Source organism: Oncorhynchus keta, chromosome 14 (assembly GCF_023373465.1).
Source record: "Oncorhynchus keta strain PuntledgeMale-10-30-2019 chromosome 14, Oket_V2, whole genome shotgun sequence".
NCBI lineage: Eukaryota > Metazoa > Chordata > Actinopteri > Salmoniformes > Salmonidae > Oncorhynchus > Oncorhynchus keta.
The window spans coordinates 66,603,453-66,628,690 of NC_068434.1; the positions used below are offsets into that span (position 1 = coordinate 66,603,453).

Consider the following 25,238-nt stretch of genomic DNA (forward strand, 5'->3'; position numbering starts at 1 on the left):
ATAGGTATGTCGAATTTGATGTTTCATTTGAATGCATAGAAGTCCCTTCTTGCCTTGTCTCTCAGCTCGTTCACAGCTTTGTGGATGTTACCTGTGGCGCTGATGTTTAGGCCGAGGTATGTATAGTTTTTTGTTTACTCAAGGGCAGTGGTTCCCAAACCTTTTATAGTCCCGTGCCCCTTCAAACATTCAACCTCCAGCTGCGTACCCTCTCTAGCACCATGGTCAGCGCACTCTCAAATGTTGTTTTTTGCCATCATTGTAAGCCTGCCACACACACCCACTATACGATACATTTATTAAACATAAGAATGAGTGTGAGTTTTTGCCACAACCCGGCTCGTGGGAAGTGACAAAGAGCTCTTTTAGGACCAGGGCCAAAAATAATAATTTTGCTCTTTTTTTAACCATCTTATGTATAAAACCTTATTTGTTCATTGAAAATTGTGAATAACTCTCCACAGGTTAATGAGAAGCTTGAAAGGATGCACATAACTCTGCAATTGGGTTGTATTGGAGAGAGTCTCAGTCTTAAATCATATTCTACACACAGTCTGTGCATGTATTTAGTTTTCATGCTAGTGAGGGCCGAGAATCCACTCTCACAGAGGTATGTGGTTGCAAAGGTCATCAGTGTCTTAACAGTGCGATTTTCCAAGGCAGGATACTCTGAGCGCAGCCCAATCCAGAAATCTGGCAGTGGCTTCTGATTAAATAAAATCTTCACAGAACTGCTTGTTGTAATTTTGATGAGGCTCTCTTGTTCAGATATTGGTAAGTGGACTGGAGGCAGGGCATGGAAGGGATAACGAATCCAGTTGTTTGTGTCGTCCATTTCAGGAGAGTACCTGTGTAATTGCGCACCAAACTCACTCAGGTGCTTCGCTATATCACATTTGACATTGTCTGTAAGCTTGAGTTCATTTGCACACAAAAAAATCATACAATGATGGAAAGACCTAGCGTCCCACCTGGCCAAAAGCCAGAGAAATTGCAGAGAGCCAAATTCAAATAGATTACTATAAAAATCAAACTTTCATTAAATCACACGTGCAAGATAGAAAATTAAAGCTACACTTGTTGTGAATCCAGCCAACATGTCAGATTTCAAAAAGCCTTTCCCGTGAAAGCAAACGATGCTATTATCTGAGGAAAGCACTTCCGTAAACAAAGAGAGAAAAGCATATTTCAACCCTGCAGGCGCGACACAAAACGCAAAAATAAAAATATAATTCATGCCTTAACTTTGACGAGCTTCTTTTGTTGGCACTCCAATATGTCCCATAAACTTCACAAATGGTCCTTTTGTTTGATTCTGTCGATATATATCCAAAATGTCCATTTATTTAGCTCGCTTGATCCACAAAAACACTGGTTCCAACTTGCACAACGTCACTACAAAATATCTCAAAAGTTACCTGTAAACTTTGCCAAAACATTTCAAACTACTTTTGTAATACAACTTTAGGTATTTTTTTAACGTAAATAATTGATCACATTGAAGACAGGATGACCTGTGTTCAATACAGGAGGAAAACAAACTGTAGCTAGCTTTCTGGTCACGCGCCTCTATCTAACAGTACACTTCAAGTGACCCTCATTCAAGATAGCCGTACTTCTTCATTACACAAAGGAAAAACCTCAACCAATTTCTAAAGACTGGTGACATCCAGTGGAAGTTATAGGCACTGCAAGAAGGTCCCTTAGAAATCTGGATTCCCAATGAAATGAGAGTGACCTCAGAAAAAAAAGTGAATACTTTTGCAAGGCACTGCATGGGGGAGGGAATGCTGCCACCTCCAGGCAGGTGTTTGTCCCCCTGTGTGCTGAGGGTGTCAGGTTCTTGTCTGGTTCTGGGATTTAACCCTGGAAATGATTGATTTCCCCCTTGAGGACCTTTATGTAACACACACTCCCTATATCAGTGGACCCCTGCACCCCTATTTTCGCCCCATCACAATGGTAATACGTTATGCTAAGCTAGTTTCCCTCAAACTTCTTATGTGTATACCGTCTCTGTTGCTTTGTGTACACAGTGAATGGTATGTGATATGGTCTCATTGGTTCATAACCTCATGTGGTCTCTGACAGTTATGATATCAAGATTCCTCCTACATAGCCACATACAGTACACACTCTTATTTAATCCAATAAAGTATTTATTATGGCTTTGATATTCATGCAGCATTAAGCAATGCATTACGGCGTGTATATCTGTAAAACTCAGAGGATTTATAAAGTCTTAAATAAATGATGTGGTATGATAGATGCTAATAACCTTGTTTTTGTTGTCGAGGAGGGTGTTTTATTTGAGAGACGAGAAAAATGATCAAATGATGCTCTCTTTCTGCGAAGCTAATGCTTCAGACGTGTTGTGTACGGTCATAACAACAGGTAGCAGACATAAGCTTGAAATACTATTCTGTATCTTTGCATTTGTCACCGCCACTGATAGGAATTATGCTAATGAATGAATAGTGCTTGTATGCTATTTTGCAGACAACACCTTTTTACTACCAACCAGCTTTTGCAAAGAAAAAACGTTAAGAATATGTGGCATTCAGTGTACAAACTAATAAAAGGTGATGGAACACTTCTCAGCAGAATTGTAGATTGATGTATTGTGCATTTCAAATGTTATGTTTTGCCATGTAGTCTCTATATATCACTGGTAATGTTTCCATGAGCAGCTCCTATTTCAGCCTATTTGGCAGATGGATCCAACAGTCCACCCAAATATTGTCCCTGTGACAGAGAACAGTCTAATGACAGCCTCATTGATGATGATGAGTTCTATTCCATTGCGCTGAGATCCAGTCCAATTTCAAAAGCAAATTCAGCTATTTGTCTTCCAAATAATTGTGGCACTTTATCAATCCTCCCAGTCTTTTATTTATCACTTCGATTGATGTGATCATTTTCACAAACTGCCTCTGCACTAACAGCTCCAACAGCCAAGGCACTCTCAGCAAGTGTGTGTCTGTGTATGTGTGTGTGTGTGTGTGTGGGGGGGGGATATGTGACTGTGTGTTTGTGTGTAAACACAATATGTAAAGTGTTGGTCCCATGTTTCATGAGTGGAAATAAAAGATCCCATGCCCACAAAAAGCAACAAAAAAATAAATTTGTTTACATCGTGGTTTCAACTGTACCGGGCAGATGGCAGATGGCAGAGAGCGTGTATGGTGACGTGAGGGCGAGCTGTTTGCTTCCCCTTGGTGGCCTTGGGGTTATGAATGCACAGAGATCCTGAGGCCCATTGTCGCGCCATTTAACCACTGCCATCACCTCATGTTTCAGCATGATAATGCACGGCCCCGTGTCTCAAGGATCTGTACACAATTTCTGGAAGCTGAAAATGTCCCAGTTCTTCCATGGCCTGCATAATCACCAGACATGTCACCCATTGAGCATGTTTGGGATGCTCTGTACAACAGAGTTTTCCAGTTCCCGACAATATCCAGCAACTTCGCACAGCCATTGAAGAGGAGTGGGACAACATTCCACAAGCCACAATCAACAGCCTGATCAACTCTATGCGAAGAATAGTGTCGCACTGCATGAAGCAAATTGTGGTCACATCAGATACTGACTGGTTTTCTGTTCCACTCCCCTACCGTATTTTAAGGTATCTGTGACCAACAGATGCGTATCTGTATTCCCAGTCATGTGAAATCCATAGATTAGTGCTTGATGAATTTATTTCAATTGACTGATTTCCTTATATGAATTAAAACTGTTGCATGTTGCGTTTTTATTATTTTATCTAGTGTATTTCTCAATATGTATGTGTACTTGAAGAGGCGTATTTCTGATGAGAATAGTGGTGGTTTTCAATGCCTAAAAAAAATATATTTTCTGTGTTTGTGAGTGTGTGCGTTTGTGTTTCCTGTTTGCGTGTGCGCATGTGTTTGATCAGTGGTGTAGTGTTACTTGTCTAATACTGCATCTATGACTAGTGTATGTGGAGGCATGGTGGGACTGGATGGAAAGTCTCCTGGTGTGATGGGAAGAGGACACAGACAGTCATCAATCTGACCACTGCATCATTACTCCCTCTTATTATTCTCCCTCTCCTCTTTATCCTCTTATCCACTCGGTCTTCTTTTTCACCCGGATCCCTCTGTGATAGATGAATAAATTATATTGGTTCCCTTATTAACTGGTTCAGTAGTACAGTAGGTCTAGCTGTGTGTTAGCTGATTCATATCATGAACAATTAAAGGCCACTCTAAAATGTGCAGTTTTGTCACACAACACAATGCCACAGATGTCTCAAGTTGACGGAGCGTACTGACGGCAGGAATGTAAGCCGCCTCCAATGTTATTTCAGAGAATTTGGCAGTACGGTCAACCAGCCTCACAACCGCAGACCACGTGTAACCGCGCGATCCCATGACCACTTCTGGCATCTTTACCTGCAGCATTGTCTGAGACCAGAAACTCAGACAGCTGATGAAACTGAGGAGTATTTTGTTCTGCAATAAAACCTTTTTGTGAGGAAAAACGTATTATGATTGGCTGGGCCTGGCTCCTCAGTCGGTAGGCCTGGCTCCTAAGTGGGTGGGCCTATGCCCTCCCAGGCCCACCCATGGCTGCATCCCTGCCCAGTCATGTGAAATTCATAGATTAGGGCCTAATGAATTCTTTTTTAATTCACTGATTTCCTGATATGAACTGTAACTTGCATGTAGCGTTTATATTTTTGTTCAGTATATATACAGTACATTATATAAATATACAGTGCATTCGCAAAGTATTCAGACCCCTTGACTTTTTCCACATTTTGCTACATTACAGACTTATTCTAAAATGGATTAAAAAAAACATATTCCTCATCAGTCGATACACAATACCCCATAATGACAAAGCAATAACAGATTTGTAGAACATTTTGTATAGTATTCAGACCCTTTACTGATGTTCCTTTGGCAATGATTACAGCCTCAAGTCTTCTTTGGTATGATGCTACATGCTTGGCACACCTGTATTTGGGGAGTTTCTCCCATTCTTCTCTGCAGGTCCTCTCAAGCTCTGTCAGGTTGGATGGGGGGCGTCACTGCACAGCTATTTTCATGTTTCTTCGATCGGGTTCAAGTCCGGGAGATGACTGGGCCACTTAAGGACATTCAGAGACTTGTCCAGAAGCCACTCCTGCATAGTCTTCACTGTGTGCTTAGGGTTTGTTGTCCTGTTGGTAGGTCAAGACAAAAGATGTAAGTTCCTTTGAACGAATACGCAGTGTAGATACAGTATATATTTGATTTGTATATCTTATATCTACTAGACTGCTGACTGGCTCTGTCTGCTCTCAGAAAACTAGAGCTCCCCCACCGCTGAGCTGCTCCGTCTGTCTGGGACAGCGGGGGCTCTATAGGAAGCAGAGTACACACAGGTGGAACCGACCGTGTGTAGTCTACTCTAGGGCCTGTCCCGGATACCTGGAGCAGTGGGCCGCCTGCAGAGAACGGCCTGCTCTTTGTCTTCCTGGTCCTCCTCTCCCTCTTTCATCTACCCCTTCCCTTCATATACCTGGCAGAGAGAGGAACGCTGCCATACCGAGCGAGCCTCATAAAGCCTCCTGTCACTTTGACTAATTTGTTAGTCTTGTCTCACTGTGTCGAATCTTCACCCCACTCCTCCCTCCTCCCCTCCCTGCATCACACCCAGCTCCCTCCTCCCTCCTCCCCTCTCCGCATCACGCCCAGCTCCCTCTGCCCTCCACCCCTGGATAAAAAAAAGGGCCATAAATGTAAGGTAGTGCTGTGGCCGCTCTATCTGCAGCCAGGGAGAACAGGGGCTTTATGAAGCAGAAGATAAACTGACGGCCAGATTCCTCATCCCAAACCCTCGCTGTCTGACTGTCCCACCTCACAACCGAGACCTGCTGGGCCCAGGGTAAAAATAGAGAAAGGAGAGGAGAGCTATTATAAATGCTACTTTCTCTCTCACTCCGCTCAGAAATTCTGTTCAGCCAGTCCCTCAGAGGGCCAGGAAGTGATAGCGGTGTAGAGTGAGTGCCAGTTTCACACCGCGAAAAACGAACGCCAACAACTCTCCTCCGTCCAGGGGGAATCAATTGCTATGTAGTTAGGGAGCAGTGGGGACCGAATTTAGAGAGACACAAAAACAAAAACACAAACATGTCCTCCCCCCTACGCTACAGGATCACACCAGGGAATACACTCTGGCTACAACCAAATGTATTTGCTTGATATAGGAGCTCTGGCTAATAGCTAAAAATAGGTCCCACCTCTCCACTTCCTGTCAAGCTGTCAGCGTCCTTCTCCCTCTTCCTCATGGGAAGGCAGACAGAGTTCTCCTTCATGTGCTGTTCCAGCAGACAGCCAGTGTGTGATTACTAACCCTCAAATCCACACGTCGACAGGCCCGACCTCTCCTGACTCCCCAGCCTCACACAGGGAGAAGGAGCTGGCTGGCTGACTACGGACACGCAGGCCAATTTGAGAGAGGAGAGCTACTCCGCGATCGGCTCGTTCCCCTGTGTGTGTTCCCTCTTTTCTCTTCCCAGCTGAACACTCCGACATGTGAGCAGTAGTGGGTAATGGGAGTGATGGGTGGGGTTTGGTGGAAGGAAGCCACAGAATAGATGGGCTGTGTGCAGTGTGTTAGCCTGGTAATCCTTGCTGTCCACTACAATACCACTGGCTATTTCTCTCTGGCGCTCCCAGTACAGTCATCTTTAATTGAGCTTAATAGGCTGTAAATGTCATCAACAGTTTCAGTGAATGTTCTGGTGGAGGAGCCAAAATATGACAGTGTTGAACAGAAGAATGCAGTGGTGGTCCAAACCAAACCACAGTTGTATAAGGAAGAGGTATATGAGTCAAAAACCAGGGGCCTTTGGCCTAAGGGATGAGATGTACCTTTAAAGGTTTTAACTCAAAATAAATACTATGAAAAACTCATCTCTGTGAGATAAGTCATAGCTGTCATATTAAACTCAAAACTAATATTAATAAGATTCAGCTTTTAAAGAGTATTCACTTGAATTAAAAGTATGCTTTTCTGGCCTATAGAGAAAGAGCAAGAAAGTGTTGTATCATGGCCTGGCTTGTGGGCAGTGGTATTTACAGGGAAGTAAATGTGGTCAAAGGCCAATGGCATGGTGTCTCCTCTCTCTCTCTCTCTCTCTCTCTCTCTCTTTACTGCACCAGTTTCAAACGCACACACACACACGCACACACACACACACACACACACACACACACACACACACACACACACACACACACACACACACACACACACACACACACACACACACACACACACACACACACACACACACACACACACACACACACACACACACACACACACACACACACACACACACACACGCACGCACGTACACACAGCTCCCTGGTAAATGTAAACAGGTTGTTTCTTCCACATTGGTGGTTTTCCTCTCTCCGTGACTGGAGCAAAATGTTATTTATTATAACGGAATGAGAAATATAGATCAGCTCCTGGAGATTACAGAGATGTAGAAAACGTGTAAATAGCGGGGTAGAGGAAGAGGTGGGAAAGCGAAAGATAGACAGAGAGAGGAAAAAAGAAAGACAGAGAGGGAAAACAAATAAAATGGAGGTGGCATGTGTGAGCCCAGCCAGGGCTGTGAGCAGAGTTCCCAGGCAAGACAGCGTGAGCTGCCTATTTGTCAGCATTGATCAACCCATTAAGACGCTGTGGTGGGAAGCATATTGGTTTTGGAGGTCAAAGGGCCAGAGAGATAAAGGAAGGGGGGTGTGCTGAACTATTCTCAGCTCCGGCTGCTGCACATCTGCAGGATGAAAAAAAGACTGGTATTCCATCTTCACACTACAGCACATAGGAAGTTCATTTTGCGTTCAGCCAGTCCCTGTGGGTGAGGGGAAATATGGCATTTGTCCCAGTAGTATCTATGGATACGTAGCATATGTTTTATCTTGCTTATACAGCCCTTCTATTTCTCTGGGAGTGTGTCGTAGAAGACATGGCCGCCAGTCAGGCAGATAGATAGCATGTCATGTGTCTTCCTTGGTGTCTGTGTGTGTCCAAGCCCAAGGGGAGAGCAGGCTGCTGATGCTTCGTCTTCCGTCCCCCAGCCTCTGATGAATTCATATCATTAACTCTGCCTTGATCGGCCTGCTAATCCTACACTCAGTAATAAGGGATTAAAATGTCACCTAAGCCACCAACTGTTATTGAGCCCAGAGTCGTGTGTGTGTGCATGAGAGGGGGAGGGAGAAGAAGGACAGAGTAAAACAGGATTGTGTGGTTGGGCAAGTATGTGTGAGAGAGAGCGTATATACTGTACAATGTTCAACTGTATGTGACATCCTGTAGAATAATACAAATGAGTGTTGTCCTTGTGAAATTGTGAACAGCTATTGAATATGTTGCTACTGTTTTGGCTAAGGTGTGGTTGGGGTAGGTTGGTCTGGAGTTAGGGTGTGTCCTCGTTCTGGAAGGTTTCATAAAAGTAGGAAATGTCTCTGTAACCTCTCCGGGCAAACCTAGAGAGAGTCATGGAGGAGAAAGACAGAAAGGAATTCCAATTCACTGGATAACAGCCCAGTCCAGAGCAGACCAACAGGCTGCTTGCCTGCTGCCCTCTTCTGCCTGGTTGCCTAGCAACCCCTAGTGTACTCCTCTGTGAGGCCGGCCCACTAATGACTGCTGTTGCCGCAGCAGCTCAGAGGCTACTAATGGTTCCCGTCTTCAGAGCTGTGGAGCCTCATGACCAATCGCTGCAGTTTAGGGCCAGGAGACTGACTGATCACTGGGCAGGGACCCCAGGACCTCAACCCACCTTAGCTCTCCCTAACACCACCACTCCATCCTCTAACTCCACGTAACACCACCACTCCATCCTCTAACTCTCCGTAACACCACCACTCCATCCTCTAACTCTCCCTAACACCACCACTCCATCCTCTAACTCTCCCTAACACCACCACTCCATCCTCTAACTCTCCTTAACACCACCACATCCAACTCTCCGTAACACCACCACTCCATCCTCTAACTCTCCCTAACACCACCACTCCATCCTCTAACTCTCCCTAACACCACCACTCCATCCTCTAACTCTCCTTAACACCACCACTCCATCCTCTAACTCTCCCTAACACCACCACTCCATCCTCTAACTCTCCGTAACACCACCACTCCATCCTCTAACACCACCACCACTCCATCCTCTAACTCTCCTCTAACACCCACCACTCCATCCTCTAACTCTCCGTAACACCACCACTCCATCCTCTAACTCTCCTTAACACCACCACTCCTCTAACTAACACCACCACTCCATCCTCTAACTCTCCTCACCACCACTCCATCCTCTAACTCTCCCTAACACCACCACTCCATCCTCTAACTCTCCTTCACCACCACTCCATCCTCTAACTCTCCCTAACACCACCACTCCATCCTCTAACTCTCCTAACACCACCACTCCATCCTCTCCCTAACTCTCCTCTAACACCAACACACCACCATCCTCTAACTCTCCCTAACACCACCACTCCATCCTCTAACTCTCCTTAACACCACCACTCCATCCTCTAACTCTCCTTAACACCACCACTCCATCCTCTAACTCTCCTTAACACCACCACTCCATCCTCTAACTCTCCCTAACACCACCACTCCATCCTCTAACTCTCCTTAACACCACCACTCCATCCTCTAACTCTCCCTAACACCACCACTCCATCCTCTAACTCTCCTTAACACCACCACTCCATCCTCTAACTCTCCCTAACACCACCACTCCATCCTCTAACTCTCCCTAACACCACCACTCCATCCTCTAACTCTCCTTAACACCACCACTCCATCCTCTAACACCACCACTCCATCCTCTAACTCTCCTAACACCACCACTCCATCCTCTAACTCTCCCTAACTCTCCCTAACACCACCACCACTCCATCCTCTATCCTCTAACTCTCCTTAACACCACCACTCCATCCTCTAACTCTCCTTAACACCACCACTCCATCCTCTAACTCTCCCTAACACCACCACTCCATCCTCTAACTCTCCATAACACCACCACCCATCCTCTAACTCTCCCTAACACCACCACTCCATCCTCTAACTCTCCCTAACACCACCACTCCATCCTCTCCTAACTCTCCTCTCCCTAACACCACCACTCCATCCTCTAACTCTAACCATCTCCTAACACCACCACTCCATCCTCTAACTCTCCGTAACACCACCACTCCATCCTCTAACTCTCCATAACACCACCACTCCATCCTCTAACTCTCCTTACACACCACCAACTCTCCCTAACCACTCCATCCTCTAACTCTCCGTAACACCACCACTCCATCCTCTAACTCTCCGTAACACCACCACTCCATCCTCTAACTCTCCCTAACACCACCACTCCATCCTCTAACTCTCCCTAACACCACCACTCCATCCTCTAACTCTCCCTAACACCACCACTCCACCATCTAACTCTCATCCTCCATCCTCTAACTCTCCCACCACCACATCCTCTAACTCTCCCTAACACCACCACTCCATCCTCTAACTCTCCCTAACACCACCACTCCATCCTCTAACTCTCCCTAACACCACCACTCCATCCTCTAACTCTCCCTAACACCACCACTCCATCCTCTAACTCTCCCTAACACCACCACTCCATCCTCTAACTCTCCCTAACACCACCACTCCATCCTCTAACTCTCCCTAACACCACCACTCCATCCTCTAACTCTCCCTAACACCACCACTCCATCCTCTAACTCTCCCTAACACCCCCACTCTATCCTCTAACCCTCTTCCTTCACTCCAAACAAACCAGCAGAGAAAATGAAAGGCTTCTAGTCACAACATCTGGAACTCCCCAAGTCCCCCATCTGACCGCCACAGCCCCCAGTCACTTTATCTTAAACCCTCCAGGCTCTAACCACAATTTGTCATCTGTGCTCCCATTCAGACACAGCCCATTTCCACCACTCACAGTGCAGTATCTCTCAGTTAGTATACCCCTCCAACAGCACTATACTGAATGGTTTATATGGAATATGCATGGGATCCAGTGACAATGCATCTGTTGCTCTCATGAGTTTGTATTCTCATTGTCATCGTGTAATAGCCAGCTGTGGGAAAAGACAACAACATATCCGTGTTATCGCCAACTCATGGCCTGTAAGTGTTGAAATTCGCATGTCTGTATAAAGGTTTGTGTGGATGTGGGGTGTGCAGCGTTACCTTTTGTTCCAGCGTCACGGTGTATTCTGGTGTATTCTGGTGGATGTACATGTAGAACTAGGAGTGTCACATTAGATCCATACATCCCTCCACGTCGTTTAGTCGCTTGGCTATATTTGACTCATGACGTCTGGGCTCATGTCAACTGCTGTCAAGTGTACCACGGCCCTAAGCCTTCCAGTCATAGTGAACCTGACTGATGGGAGTGGGCAGCCCTGCACTGTGCTACTCAGTGACACACACACTGGCCCTGTTCTCATGCCCTATGTAGGAGAGACAGGCCCAGTGCCCAGTGTCTACTGCCTACTGCAGGGTCCAGGAGACACAGCCAATACACCACTCATGTAAGGATTCCCTCACTAAGCACAGAGCCTCTCTACACTGACCTTTGCCCCCACACTATTCATCCAGGGAAACAGGAAGATATTTGCCATGTTGTATACAGTCAAAGGCTTTGAAACTCTTCATTTTATACATGTCATACTCCTGAGAGAGATGGAACTGTGTAGAGGGAGCAAAGAGAGCCATGGGAGTTTTTATTCACAGAAGGCGTTTTTAAAAGCCCTTCTAATGTTGGGCTTGGCGCTGCTAAGCTTTTTCCTCTCTGGACTGTATCTTCAGAGGTTGTTTATTGATTTGCACTTCTAACCTTTTTACAGTACTTTCTGTGTTTCTTGGACATGTTTTTGTGTGTGGCTTTCAAAAGCCAGTGTGTCTGGGGTGGGCTTGGCTGACCAGAGCAAAGCAGCAGCATACTGGTCACGACACTTGGATCTGGTCCTGAGGGGAGGGGTGGCGGTGGTAGTGGTTGGGGAGGTAGGAAGTGTAGATGGGTGGAGTGTGTAGAGCTGGGCAGGGCAGGGCAAGTTATAGAAGGATAGGGGTGGAAAAGAGAGAGGGAGGGAGGGGAGGGAGGGACAGAGGGAGAGAGGATGTATAGAGCTGGGAAGGGCATGGCTGTAAGGGACAGAGGGAAGTAGGGAGGAGACAGGAAGCTCAGGGCAGCCAGAGGAGACCTCTCCTTGTGGGGTTGATAGTGGGTGATGTAATGGCATTAATCTCCTCATGCCATCTGACAACCAGTGTGACTCATTGAAAAGTGTTAATTCTGCTGAACTGTGACGGGGAACCAGGCATCTTCAGAGGCCAGGGCCCTGGATTAATTAGGCATGCTGGCATCGAACTCAAAGCTCACACATTCTCCTCTTCTTCTTTACTAGAACAGAACAGAGCACTGTTTGTGTTGTTTATCCGATGCTCCAGTGAGTCAGGACAAGAACTACAGGCCCATGAACACCACTCTGTCCCCTTTCCTCCTGGTAGTGGTTGTAGTGGAAGTCCCCAGGTGGCCACACTAACCCAGGTGTTTTCTCCTCTCTCTGCAGATGAACCGGCCCATCCAGGTGAAGCCAGCCGACAGCGAAGGACGAGGAGGTAATTAACCTTCTCCTGGTTGTCCCTTCCCTCTTTTCAACCCTACTCCCTCTTTCCCTCCCTCCTTCCCTCCCTTCACCCCTTCACCCCTTCACCCCTCTCTCCACTCCTCCATCCCTCCACCCTCCATTCCTCCGCACACCTGAATATTCTGCTCTCAGTAGGGACACACTGGGAGTTTGCAGAGTAGCCGTTAATATAGGTCACTCGCCACTATTGATTTCCCATCTGTGCCGGGCCGGACCAACAGAGAGGGGCTGAGTCAGGTTCACTGTCACTCTGGGAGGTTCAAAGTCGAGTGAGGAGCGGGAGGAGGAGAGGCTGGGTAGGGATCTATCCCTCCTCACTGTGCTCAGAGTGACAGCTCAGCCTGGTTACAGATGAGTACCACTGAGAGTCAACCCCCCCTTCCATGCACCTCCATATCCTTCCTCTTCCCCCCTCCTCACCCCCACACAGCCACACTTCAGAGGTCCTGAATAGGCTTTACCAGTCAACACCAGGACAGTCATACCCATCTACTTTGTACTGCCAGGTCAATCGTACAACTCAGATTTGTTATTTTCACAACATATAAAATGGACAGAGGAGAGAGTGTAGTTAGTAGTCAGACATTTTTATAAATGAGCCGTGATTTTGGGTTTAGGCCTTTGACACCAAATCACAAAACAGAATGAAGGTTTTTACACAGAGCTGAAGAGCCACCCGCCAGCTTGGCCCTAGCCAGAATGACAGTGTGATTGACTAGATCATTCCAAAGCCATTTGTAACATTATCGGGGTTAATGCAGATTAAGCCAGTTACAGATTTACATGTGGCATAATTACATCTAATTGACCCAGTGTGCGTCTACACTGTGAGGGTCAGATACATTATGTGTATCCCAGCCTTTTGAGTTACACCACAGCCAGCCAGGGTAAGATTAGACGAGCCAGTTTGGTGATTTACGTGGTCAAGATGTGTGAATCAGCCGGCCCATTTCCCTGTTCCCTGACACACACTCACTCTCCCATTGAGATCTTATTTTTGTCACGGCTCCACTTTAATTAACGGCCATCTAAAAACAGGCAAAGTCTGACGGACAAGACCTGGGCGGGAGCCAATCGGCATTTTCACGGAGATAAATTGGATCTCTGGTTTAAGGGAGGGAGGATGGATGGGCCCCGATATCAATTACTACTCTTTCTCTAGCCAGAAAGGAGAGGGGGAGAAAGAGGAAAAATACAGACAGAGTGAATGAAATACAGAGGACTCTCTATGCCAGCCATCCCAGTTCTGTCACAGGAACATTGTGTTGGGGACGACATACAGGGTACAGGACACAACGTGGCGCTGAATGAAATGTGAGCACAACGACAAGCCAGGACCCAACATAGATACAGTATCGAGCGTTAATGACAACAGGAAGTCATCAGACAGGGCAGACAAGTAAAGCGTAGCCTCGGCTGACAATGAAATGAGATTTACTGGCCTCGACTTAAAGGAAAACAGACAGCCCTGGGTAGGAAAGGGATTCATCTCTCCCGCTCTCTCTCTCTGTGTGTGTCTCTGTCTCTGTCTGTCTCTGTCTCTGTCTCTGTCAGAGTAGATAGAGTGAGGCCGACCCAGCCAGGTAGACAGTATTCCCACCAGGGCCCTAGCTGTAGACTGGTTAGCAGTGGGACCAGCTCTTGCGCAGAGACTTCTGCCCCCATGTCATGAGGAGTCACAAAAGGTGTCTTGGTTACGTGCTTCTGCAGGCATTGCGGCCCATTAGTGGGTTTAGATATGCTGATACACCCCCCTGCCTCCCTCTCCCTCCTTCCCTCCCCCTCCCCCAGAGAGCTGTCCGCTCTCCAGGGATAGAGATGTGTCAGGAGCGCTAGTAAAAGTTTGGCACAGGAACTGAATGTGGAACCAGACGGCGCATAATCCTACAGATCTATTGGCCCATTGTGGATAGGAAAACTAATTGTCTGGGCCGTCTATTAGAATTACTCATGGGTTGTTTATTTCTCCTTTGCATTATCAAATAGAATAGGAGAATGGGATGGGAGGAGGATTTTCAGACTTGAAATCTATTGTCACTTTGCTGCTCTGAGTCAACCAGCACCCCTCTCCACTCCCCTCCTCTCCCTTCAAGTCCATCTTTATCTCTTGTGCTTCAACCCAGCCTTTATTTTCAACTTGATCAAGTCATAATTTCAATTGGGAGATATAGCGAGACAATGGAAGCACAAGAGGAAGCTATGTGGACAGTGCTTGAATGGAAAGTGTCTCATATCTCCACTTTAAACCCAAGCAATTTGCCTCAATCCAAACGGGGCTGGGGAAGTGGATAGAGAGGGGAGAGATAGAGCTAGTGATAGAGAGGGCTACAGAGCGAGGTCCAGAGAGAAAAATAGGGAGTGAGGGAGACGGAGAGTTGGGGTCGGCAGGAAGAGGGAGCTAACGGAGGGTGATGTGGGTAGCTGGGCGAATCTCAGCACTAAATCATTTGGGAAGCACCCCTTCCTTATCTCCTCCTCTCCATCGAGGAATCTCTTCCCCCTGACCTTGTCTGCCGCTGTGTCTGTGAAGAAAAGATGAAGCCATGTTATCTATGATTGGAGATGGCCATTATCTAAACACAATCTGCAGGCTGCAGGTCCCACTCCTCCTGTAGCCATCCAGCCATGGCCACCGTAGTAGAATGGAGAGAGGATGGTGGATCAGTATCAAGCACTCTCTCTCCCTCCCTTTATTTACTAGGAGAAGACATTCTCTTATTACGCTTCTCTAACACACAAGCACCTCCGTCCGCATTGACCTTTTAGTCCTCTCTCCATGCTCTCTACAGCCGTGTCAACCAGCTCCAGTCCTCCAGTACCCCCAACAGCACACATTTGTGTTGTAGCCCCAGACAAACACACCTGCCAGACAAACTCACCTGATTTGACTTGTTGAGTTCTTGATGATTAGTTGGCAAGTTAAATCAGGTGTGGTTGTCCAGGGCTACAACACACATGTGTCTGTTGGGGGTCCTGGAGGACTGGAGCTGGTTAACACTGCTCTAAAGTCTATGTTTATCTTCTGTAATAGACGAAACACACCGGACCGACGGACGGCTTGGAGACGGCTAAATGTCTCCCTCTCTGTCTAGATTTGCCTGTTTGCTTACCTCTCCCTTCTTCAACGTGTCCTTTTCCTAAATAATTACCAAGCGAATGTAGCATTAAAGTCCCACCGCTCTGAATGCTTTCTTCCTAATAATGTAGAATTAGAGTTCCACCATTCTGTATGCATCTACCTGATAATGTATCATCAGAGTCTCTTGGTATCTTTACATAGTTTCAGTTTGACTAGAGCGCGTATCAAGGTTCGTAGTTTCTGTCTGGGTTGCACTCGGCCCTACGGCATCCTGAGGAGCTATCCTTTTTTTTTTGCTCTGTGTTCGTCCTTGCCTGGGCGCTTCCTTGTCTCAGCGTTTGTCTCTGAAGGATGACCCCAGTCTGGGAGGTGAGAGATTGACAGGACCTCAAGCTCTTGTGCGCTGTGCTGTCATGCCCCACCCAGCAGATAGGGAAGTGTGAGGGCTGATGTGTGGCTGTTGCAGCAGGCTGCCAGGCCGCTGGGGAGGGGCTGTCTGGAGGCACCTCAACACCCACTGAGGACCGTGCTCCACTTTACATGCAAATGAAGCCAAAAGATCTCTCTCCGCCTTTGGACACGAAACATGCAAAACTCTGAAAAGTCAGAAAGAGCCCGGCAGGGCGGTACACACCCAGTTTGTCAGAGGTTCAGGGAACACAGCATAGTAGCTCAAGGTTGGCTGGGCATTAAATTAAATTGCTTGGTTACAGCGTCTGTATGATAGGACCATGCCACGAGAAAACATACACCCAAATTATATTAGGAAAAATAAATTACGTTTAAACATTTGGACAGAAATTGGAACAGGCAATTTCACAAAATTTCTTCCGTTGTTCTGTGATCGTTTTTGAAAGTCGCAACGAAAGGTTTAAGGCCTTCCTTGTGCTTCTGAGTAAATGAAAGTGACAGCTCTTGCAGTATGAGTAATGCATTTACAAGCAGGAGGCCTGGATCCCATCATTATGCCTGATACAGTGACAATTTGAATATTCCTTCCCTTTTGCTGATTCTATTTACCGCCTCACTATGTTGATTAATCTTCTGGCATATATCAGATTAAGCCTATCAGTAAAGAGACTATGGGTCTGCTCAGAGGCAGGGCCAGTCAGATGTATCTTCATCAGCATTACAGCAGGACAGGCTGGAGCCGGAGCTGGGGTTGGAGCTGGGGTTGGAGCTGGAACTGGAGCTGGGTAGGGGGCTGGGACTGGAGCTGGAGCTGGGCATGGAGCTGGGTCTGGAGCTGGAGCTGGGTATGGAGCTGGGTATGGAGCTGGGGTGGAGCTGGGTAGGGAGCTGGAGCTGGGGTTGGAGCTGGGGTTTGGGGCTGGAACTGGAGCTGGGTAGGGGGCTGGGACTGGAGCTGGAGCTGGGCATGGAGCTGGGTAGGGAGCTGGGGATGGAGCTGGGCATAGAGCTGGGTCTGGAGCTGGGGTGGAGCTGGGGATGGAGCTGGGGGCTTTATATAGAGCTGGGGTATAGGGCTGAGGAACAGGGCTGGAGCTGGGGATGGAGTTTTTGGATTGAGCCTGAGCTGGGGCTGGAGCTGGAGCTGGGCCTGAAGCTGGGTTTTTTATATAGAGCTGGGGTACAGGGCTGAGCAGGGCTGGAGCTAGGGATGGGCCCAGAATTGAAACTAAGCTGGTGCTTGGGTTGTAATAGACCAGTAGGGCTACAGTACTGGGGGCTGTATATAGGGCTGGGGTATGAGGCTGAGGAGCAGGGCTGGGACTAGGCTATAGAGTGGGGTCTGATCCCACCATGGCAGAGCCTTTCAGGCAGCAGCCATGTGCCATGCAGCGTCAGGTCCTATAATGAGCCCATCAGCACCATAACCCATCTGATGTGTTGCCTGAAACATTCCTGTGCATTTGAAATGCACCCAGAGGCCGAGCAGGAATCTTTTATCGTTGGGTGCAGCTGTCCGTGCTTTCAGAGCACAGCACTCACATACGCTCTGCGTGAGCAGCAAGTGATATGGCAATGAGGCCGCATTAAAAAAAACATGTCAACCACTGACACTTTAGTCGAGCATGAGACTAATTGTTTCTAGGGTGGCATTTACTTGCAACCATAAGGAAAAACCTTAGCTAAGTAGGTTTCTCAACAGCTCATTCCCCACCCGGTGAGAGAAAGAGAGTGAGTGAGAGAGAGAAAGAGAGGAAGACATAGAGAGAGGGAGGGAAATAAAGAACCAAGCCAGACACACTGCACCCTACAACAAAAGGTAACACTTTAATTCAGAGAGAGAAGCATCAATCTTGACAGCATATGGCATCTGTGCAAAATCCATTAATTTTTAATACACCGGGCGCTGGAATGAAAAGGCTTCCTGAGACAAGCGATTGTCAGATGTCAGTTGTGTTTTGATAACTTTGATCTTCTCTTCTATTTGCATTCCTAAAATGGGGCAGTCCACATGCCCTCTCAGACTGGACATGCCATCTCAGACTGACACAGCCCTATATCCCATACAATTACACCTACCTTCAGTCAAGCAATGAACAGCTGCGGAGAGAGAGACGAGTGGAGGATAGTGTGGGTAACTGTGTGTGTGTGTGTGTGTGTGTGTCTGTCTGTGTGTGCGTGCGTGCGTGTGCATGCGTGTGTGCGTGTGTGCGTGTGTGTGTGTGTGTGCAGTCAGTTGGACAATGTAGCACACAAACGTAGCTATCAACCTCTCTCCATGTCTGTTTCTCATGCAGACACTTATGCTTCAATGTAAAGCAGTGGGGAGGTAGGACCTTGTCGATTACATGGGCGGGTGCTGAGTGGAGCCTCATTCACAGTACAGATCACCTGTTATAGCAGGGCTCATTTACAGACAGGGGTAAGAGGGCTAGGATCTCTCTGTGATAGATAAGTATGGAGGAGAGGGGTCAGACAGACAGTCGGGTCAAGTAGCCCCGCCATGTCAGTTAAATCCTAAGTGTTCTGCATAGTGAAGCATTCACTTGAGTCTGGATGTAAATGCAGGATTGTACATTAACTGTATTCTCATTGATTTTCCCCCTACACACACTTTTATGAATAACTCTCTCAGTCTGTTCTGGAGGCTAGACATCTTGTTATGCAGAGTAGTGGGCATCGCTGGTTATTTATTTATAACCATAAATGCACTTTAAAAGCCTCCGAGTGGCCATAAGAGTAGAGGAACCCTGCAGATCCAATAACGCGCTGCTTTGGAGACAGGTGCAAAATGGACTAATTAATAGCGATTCATACTCTGGCCAGGGTGTGCGGTGCGGTGGGCCGGCCGGCCGGCTCGGCGAGAGGAGAAGAGAAGAGTGCTTAGGTCAGGCAATGAAAAGATATCGGCTCCAAATTCAATATTCTCCTCCCAGAGGAGGGCTCAGAAGAGCTCTCACTCTCCTGTAAACGCTTTTGCTGGGTGTCATCTATTTCTTCAGTTTGCATGTTTGAAAAGTTCATTACCTCACTCATGGCTAGTTAATTAGCCTTGTAAAGCTATCATTAGACCTCCTCCGGCCCCGGTTGGAAATTAGTCTTTGTCCCAAAACATTAAGACACCACAGGAGGCCTGTAAAAGTGCACTTCTACCGTTAAGGCCTGATAGTGACACCCCAATGAAACGTATGATGACAGAGAGAGAGAGAGACAGTCCAAATGGAGTCAGGTGTGTTCTAGGAGCCACTCAAGTCTCACCTCTGCTCTGACTCATTCCAGACAAGCACCTGTCTTGGACTGTTCTGTGAGCTGAAAGCTGTGACTGCATCCCGGCTGAGACCCATATCCTGTCCTCTCGTGGTCTAGTCCCCATCCAGCCAGTCCCCATGACCACACACTGTGTACCCTGTTCTCGTCAGGCCTATCAGGCCAAATAGAGGAGCTTTAATGAGTAGAGAGATGGCTGTGTGACGGTTACTACTGTATTTTTTAAGAACAAATTCTTATTTACAATGTTGGCCTACTGGGAAACAGTGGGTTAAGTGTCTTGTTCAGGGGCAGAACGACAGATTTTCTACCTTGCCAGCTCTGGGATTTGATCCAGCAACCTTTCAGTTACCATGTGTATGTGATCAATTTAATTTGATGTGATACACTGACACAGCCTCACACGGACCCAGCCACAAATCTCAAACGTCATGACCACGGCCCAATACTCTAACCACTAGGCTACCTGCCGCCCCTACCGTAGATGAATGTGTAGGAGCAGGAGAATGTGTGAGGCCAGTTATTACAGCAGATGGTCATGTAGGAGTGAGAGGCTGGGGCCGTGGTCATGACGTTTGAGACTTGAGGCTGGGTCCGTGTGAGGCTGTGTCAGTGTATCAAGTCAAATCAAATTGATCACATACACATGGTTAGCAGATGCTATTGCGAGTGTAGCAAAATGCCTGTGCTTCTAGTTCCGACAGTGCAGTAATCTAACAACTCAAAAACTACCTAATACACACTGCCTAATACACTCCCTGTATGGCTGGGTCCGTGTGAGGCGTGACCAGATGAGCGTGATCGTGACTAGCAAGAGGGCTTCCACTTTAAGATAAAGCTCAGACACCTCCAGCTATAGTAAGAGCGGCACGCCGTCGGGCAGGCAGGCAGGCAGGGCATACTGATTATGCATGTGCTCATTTGTGTGTTGAAGCGGGGAGCATTTTAACTTTACAGGAATGTAACAGGATCTGAGGTTCCCCCCAGCTTTATTTTTAGAACAACTGTGTCTAATGGTACCTGGCAGGTACAGGAGGTGTCACATCTGTCCAGGGCCAGGTGATGCTCTCGCCCCTCGCCTTCCACACCCACCACTCCCTCCCCAACGTGGTCAAATGACTCACGCTGAAGATCAACAGAGTCGTTTCCAATAAACTCGTCTTCCTCTCCCTGCCACGTTCCATCAGTTCTGGGGATGGGTTCTTGCTAGTAGTCATTCCATTCCACAACACAGTCGAATAGGAAATGCATAATGTAGAAGAAGGTAAAGAAGATGAATGTTCTGTCTAATGCCAGGTGAGATTAATTAGAAAAATCCTCCCATCTGACTGGCCAGATCTGGAGGTATAGAAGCCATACATCGTAGTCACAGCGCCCCTTTCTGGCCAGCGGGACTAGCCGTGTCAAAGCGGGCGAGGGAGGGGAGGGTATCGGTCAACACAGGATACAGCTGTACAACACACAACCCAGGGAACACTATACACTGTATACTATATACACTACTATGCTATACTGGAGCTCTTATCTTCATGTATTACTGCTGCTTGACAGTAACAGCACTCCAAACAACATCTGTATCAAACATCACCCAGACACTACAGGCAGCTCTATCTACTAGAATAGTTCAGTGGAGACAGGAACATGTCTTCCTCCCAGGGAAACCACACAACAACAACAACAACAACAGAACACACCAGTGTGCCTGATGATGACAGGGAGTGTTTTGAGTTTCCTGCTGAGGTGATCCTCACAGACTCAGCAGAACGGTGCCATCAGCTGTAGCATTTGTTTGTGTTCTCTCTCCTTCTTTCTTTCCCTCCTCTCCTCCTCTCCCCCGGTTTCCCTCCAGAAGACAGGAAGCTGTTTGTGGGGATGCTTGGGAAGCAGCAGAGCGAGGAGGACGTCCGGCGGCTCTTTGAGACCTTCGGCCAGATCGAGGAGTGCACCGTCCTGAGAGGGCCTGATGGGGCCAGTAAGGGTCAGCGCCTGCCCACACACCTCACTTCCTCCATGCCTCTTTACTCCCTCTCTTCTTATCTGTCTCCTTCCCACTGTCTATTGCTCTTCACTCCCCTCTTTCTCCCCTTCTCTTTCTCTCTCACACACTCTCTCTCCCTCTATTCCCACTTTCTCCCTCTCATCTCTAGTCTCTCTCCTTCTCCTCCTCCCTCTCTCTCCCCCTGTATATTCCCTCACTTCACCTGTCTCCTTCCCGCTGTTTCTCGCTCTCTACTCGCCCCTTTCTTCCTCTCTCACTCGAATCTCTCCTTCTCCTCCCTCTCTCTCTACCTCTATATATTCCCTTACTTCACCTGTCTTCTTCCCACTCTCATCCACTCCTTAGCTCACCCTCCTCTTCTCCCCTGGCCATACCTTCCCCTTACTGTTCTGTAGATCCCTTTCCACTTTTTTCTCTCGCCTTCCCCGTATACCTCCCCTACACATATAGCATCACACCTCCTTCCTCTCACCTATCTATCTTTTCTCTCCGCACCTCTCGCTCTTCACTCCCTCCTTCTCCAGCTCTCCCTTTGTAGTCCCCATTCCTAACACCATTCACTTTCCCTAGACTCGTTCTCAACAAACACATTGCAAACACCTCCTCCTCTTCCTGTTATCAGAAAGGCGGAGGGGTGTAATTATGTTTGTTTCCCACATCCCTGTCACCACTCCCTAGAGACGTTTGTGGACAATGATGTCCTACTGTAAATAAATCAGTCTGTCCCTGGATTTTAGCACTGCCTGCCACTCACGACAATAACAGTAGAGCAGTATTTACCGAAACACAACAACAGCCCAAACGCTATGAAGTCCATTGAATCATGACGAAGTGAAAGATGGCAATGGATTTTTGATTCAAGCATTGTTCTTAGCCAGCAGTGTGTCTTCCTCCTATTTTTTAATGGTTCTCTCTCATATACTAGTTCACAAGCTTTGTTACTTCCTCTGATAAGCAGCGAGCGTTGGGGTGCTCTCTCTCTCTCTCTCTCTCTCTCTCTCTCTCTCTCTCTCTCTCTCTCTCTCTCTCCCCTACCTCGCACTCTCTCTCTGTATCTCTCTTTCTGTTGCCTGTGATTTATACTCCTATATTAAATGGCTGAATGTGTGAAATAGATGTGTGAGAAGGTGGGAGGTTTGATAATGTGCAGCTTCCAAGTACATTCAAGAGAAAGGCTGGCTATAATGAGCCATGTGACTATCGGTGTGAACATCTGCTCTGCTCTCTGTTGATCCGGGCTCGATTGCTCTGCGTTGCCCAAAGGCCTGCTCCCTGCTCCCTGCTCCCTGCTCCCTGCTCCCTGCTCCCTGCTCCCTGCTCCCTGCTCCCTGCTCCCTGCTCCCTCTTCCCGGGCCGCTCCCGCTGCCTGCCTGGCTCTGATTGACAACCCACAAAATGAAATAAGCCCAGTGCTGTGTGCTCCTGCTGGGTCAAACGGGAACCAGTGTGCTCCCTCGTTCACTCCTTCTCTCTTTCACTCATTTGCCAGCCACTGTAGCGCTCCTCTCTTCTCTCGATACTACTCTCTATACCCTTCTCATCACCAGTTTCACATCACCAGCTCTTTTCTTCATCTTGCTTTATATCTCTCTCATTGTTGTGCTAAGATCTGTAGTGGTGTACCATAAGCATAGGTGTTGTCTGTTACTTACAGACTGTCCCAGTTGTTTGGCCCCCAGGTGACTGAGAGAAGGGTTTGACTGACTGCTCCGACCAGAGCCAGTTGTGCAACAATCCCATGGCATCGTTAAGGAGACAAATCACTTTGGCAACCACAGTACCACTAGACATGGTCCCATCAGTCAAATGAAACAGATCTTGAAATTGACAGTGCTCTCTATTCCATTATGGAGCCTTTGTCCCCTGTTGATGTAAATGTATGCCACTCGGAGGCTTTCAGCGTCTTTTCAACCCAATAAAAAGGCCAAGATGTTTGACATCCATCTCTGTATGGCAGCCCTGCTCAAAGTACTCTCAAAGTGAAACACTTGCTGCCAGAGTTGAATGGAGCGAGGAATTGTCAGGAATATCAGAGAGATGGCTTTTAGGTCTATAATTAAGTTGTGTTATAAATGTCATCCATTCTGCCTGATGGAATTCATGCATACATATTATTTTCTCCAGGAAGTCAAAAGGCAGCACAGAACCTCCAGCTAGCTTGAAAGTAATGCAGTCTTTTTTTCTTCTTCTTTTTTTCCTTCTTCCTATTCTCAACCATCACATTCAAAAACCTTGACTGACTGCGCACTACAATTTATGAGTCTAGCTTCACTTCCAATTCTTTAGAGAACTTCATGCTCCGGGTCCTAAACCTATCCAGGTTTTTTTTTCTAGGTCAGGGAAAGCAAGGCTATACACACACCGCTACATTCGCTGCCTCAGTCAGTGGGGGGCGTTGAGAGCCCCATGTGTTTAAATGCATGTTGTTTGCCGAGCGCAGCGACTCTCAGCCTGCCCTGCCTCCAGTTGGGCTGAGCTGAGCCAGGATACCAGGGCTTAATCACTGCCAGGGCCAGCCTTGTTAGGTGGATGTTGGGGATGGAGGGAGATAACCAACAGTATACCATCTAGGAGCTGGAAACGAAAGCTGGGCTCTTTGAGTTTCCAGAACAAACTCTCCCTTTATTATTTCCACTACAAAGGTTAAACGTTTTTGTTCCCTCAAACAGAGGCGTACAATCAAACGTTCCCCCAGACGGCTGCTGCCTCCCTCCCTCGCTCCAGTTGGAGGAAAAAGGGACCTTTAGCTTCCAAAGCAGAGGGGAGTGCCAGAGAAGGGAGAGCAAGGGGGCCACGGTGAAATCAAAGCCCTTTGTGACTTGTCTACCAACCACTTTTTAGTCATGTCTCCTGCCTTTATATAGCATCTGGTCTGAACACACACTAACTTATACTCGTAGCCGTCATTAGAGTTCACATTTAGGTTTAGAAAACATTATGTTACATTAGAATCACATTTTCACATCTCTACATACAACATTGATCATGTTGATGGAGCACAGATTGCCATGGTGACAGGGGGAAACTGTTTATATGCAGCCAGTGTATGTAACTCCATCCTTGGCCACATTTGATTTGGTTGAGGAAATGATTCATTTGTCTACATTGGGCTGCTGGATGGCTGTTTTAGAATGCCTAAGTGAATGGGCTGTCTGGCTGTGTTTCTCTTGGGTGTAGCTATCAGCCATTGTAATTTAAATGAATCATCTGTGCCCCTGCGGGGAATTGATGATGAATAAATGTATATAAACACTTCTAATTGGATTGTTGAAAGCTTTCTAAACGGGTATCAGCAGTTTTTAAAAGCTCGGAAAACGCTGTCTGCCTTACACACTGGTTCTGCTCCGGTAAGAAAGGTCCATATGAATCCAGATGAGTTAATTACCTATGTAGTTAATTAGCTATCTAGTAACCAGACACGAGCTGCCTCCAGAAGACAGGAGTATGAAGGAGTCTAAACTAGAAGAAACCGTTGAGCATAATATGACTGGGATGAAGCCTGCAGTAAAATGCACCTATGGAAGTTAAAGTGCTCAATATAGGCTCATTTAAATATACAGTAAATCACTTTTAAAAACGGTATTACACTTTTATACAGTACAACACTTTTAAACAGTAAAACACTTTTATACAGTACAACACTTTTAAACAGTAAAACACTTTTATACAGTACAACACTTTTATACAGTACAACACTTTTAAACAGTTCAACACTTTTATACAGTACAACACTTTTATACAGTACAACACTTTTATACAGTTCAACACTTTT

General features: G+C 47.1%; 1 protein-coding gene across 16 annotated transcripts in view; it reads left to right on the forward strand.

Annotated features, from left to right (window-relative positions):
• The window catches only part of LOC118393820 (CUGBP Elav-like family member 4), a 182,218-nt gene that overhangs the window by 114,298 nt on the left and 42,682 nt on the right, over positions 1 to 25,238 (forward strand). For 13 of the 16 annotated variants that reach the window (XR_008064180.1, XM_052462174.1, XM_052462176.1 and 10 more), the window contains exons 3-4: positions 12,633 to 12,681; positions 21,317 to 21,445. Coding sequence is in view for 15 of the 16 variants with exons in the window: in XM_052462174.1 (XP_052318134.1) it covers positions 12,633 to 12,681; positions 21,317 to 21,445 (178 nt within the window). In the remaining variant the exon portion in view is untranslated. The remainder of the gene's footprint in view (positions 1 to 12,632; positions 12,682 to 21,316; positions 21,446 to 25,238) is intronic. The other 3 variants (XM_052462177.1, XM_052462186.1, XM_052462187.1) reach the window with 1 other exon arrangement.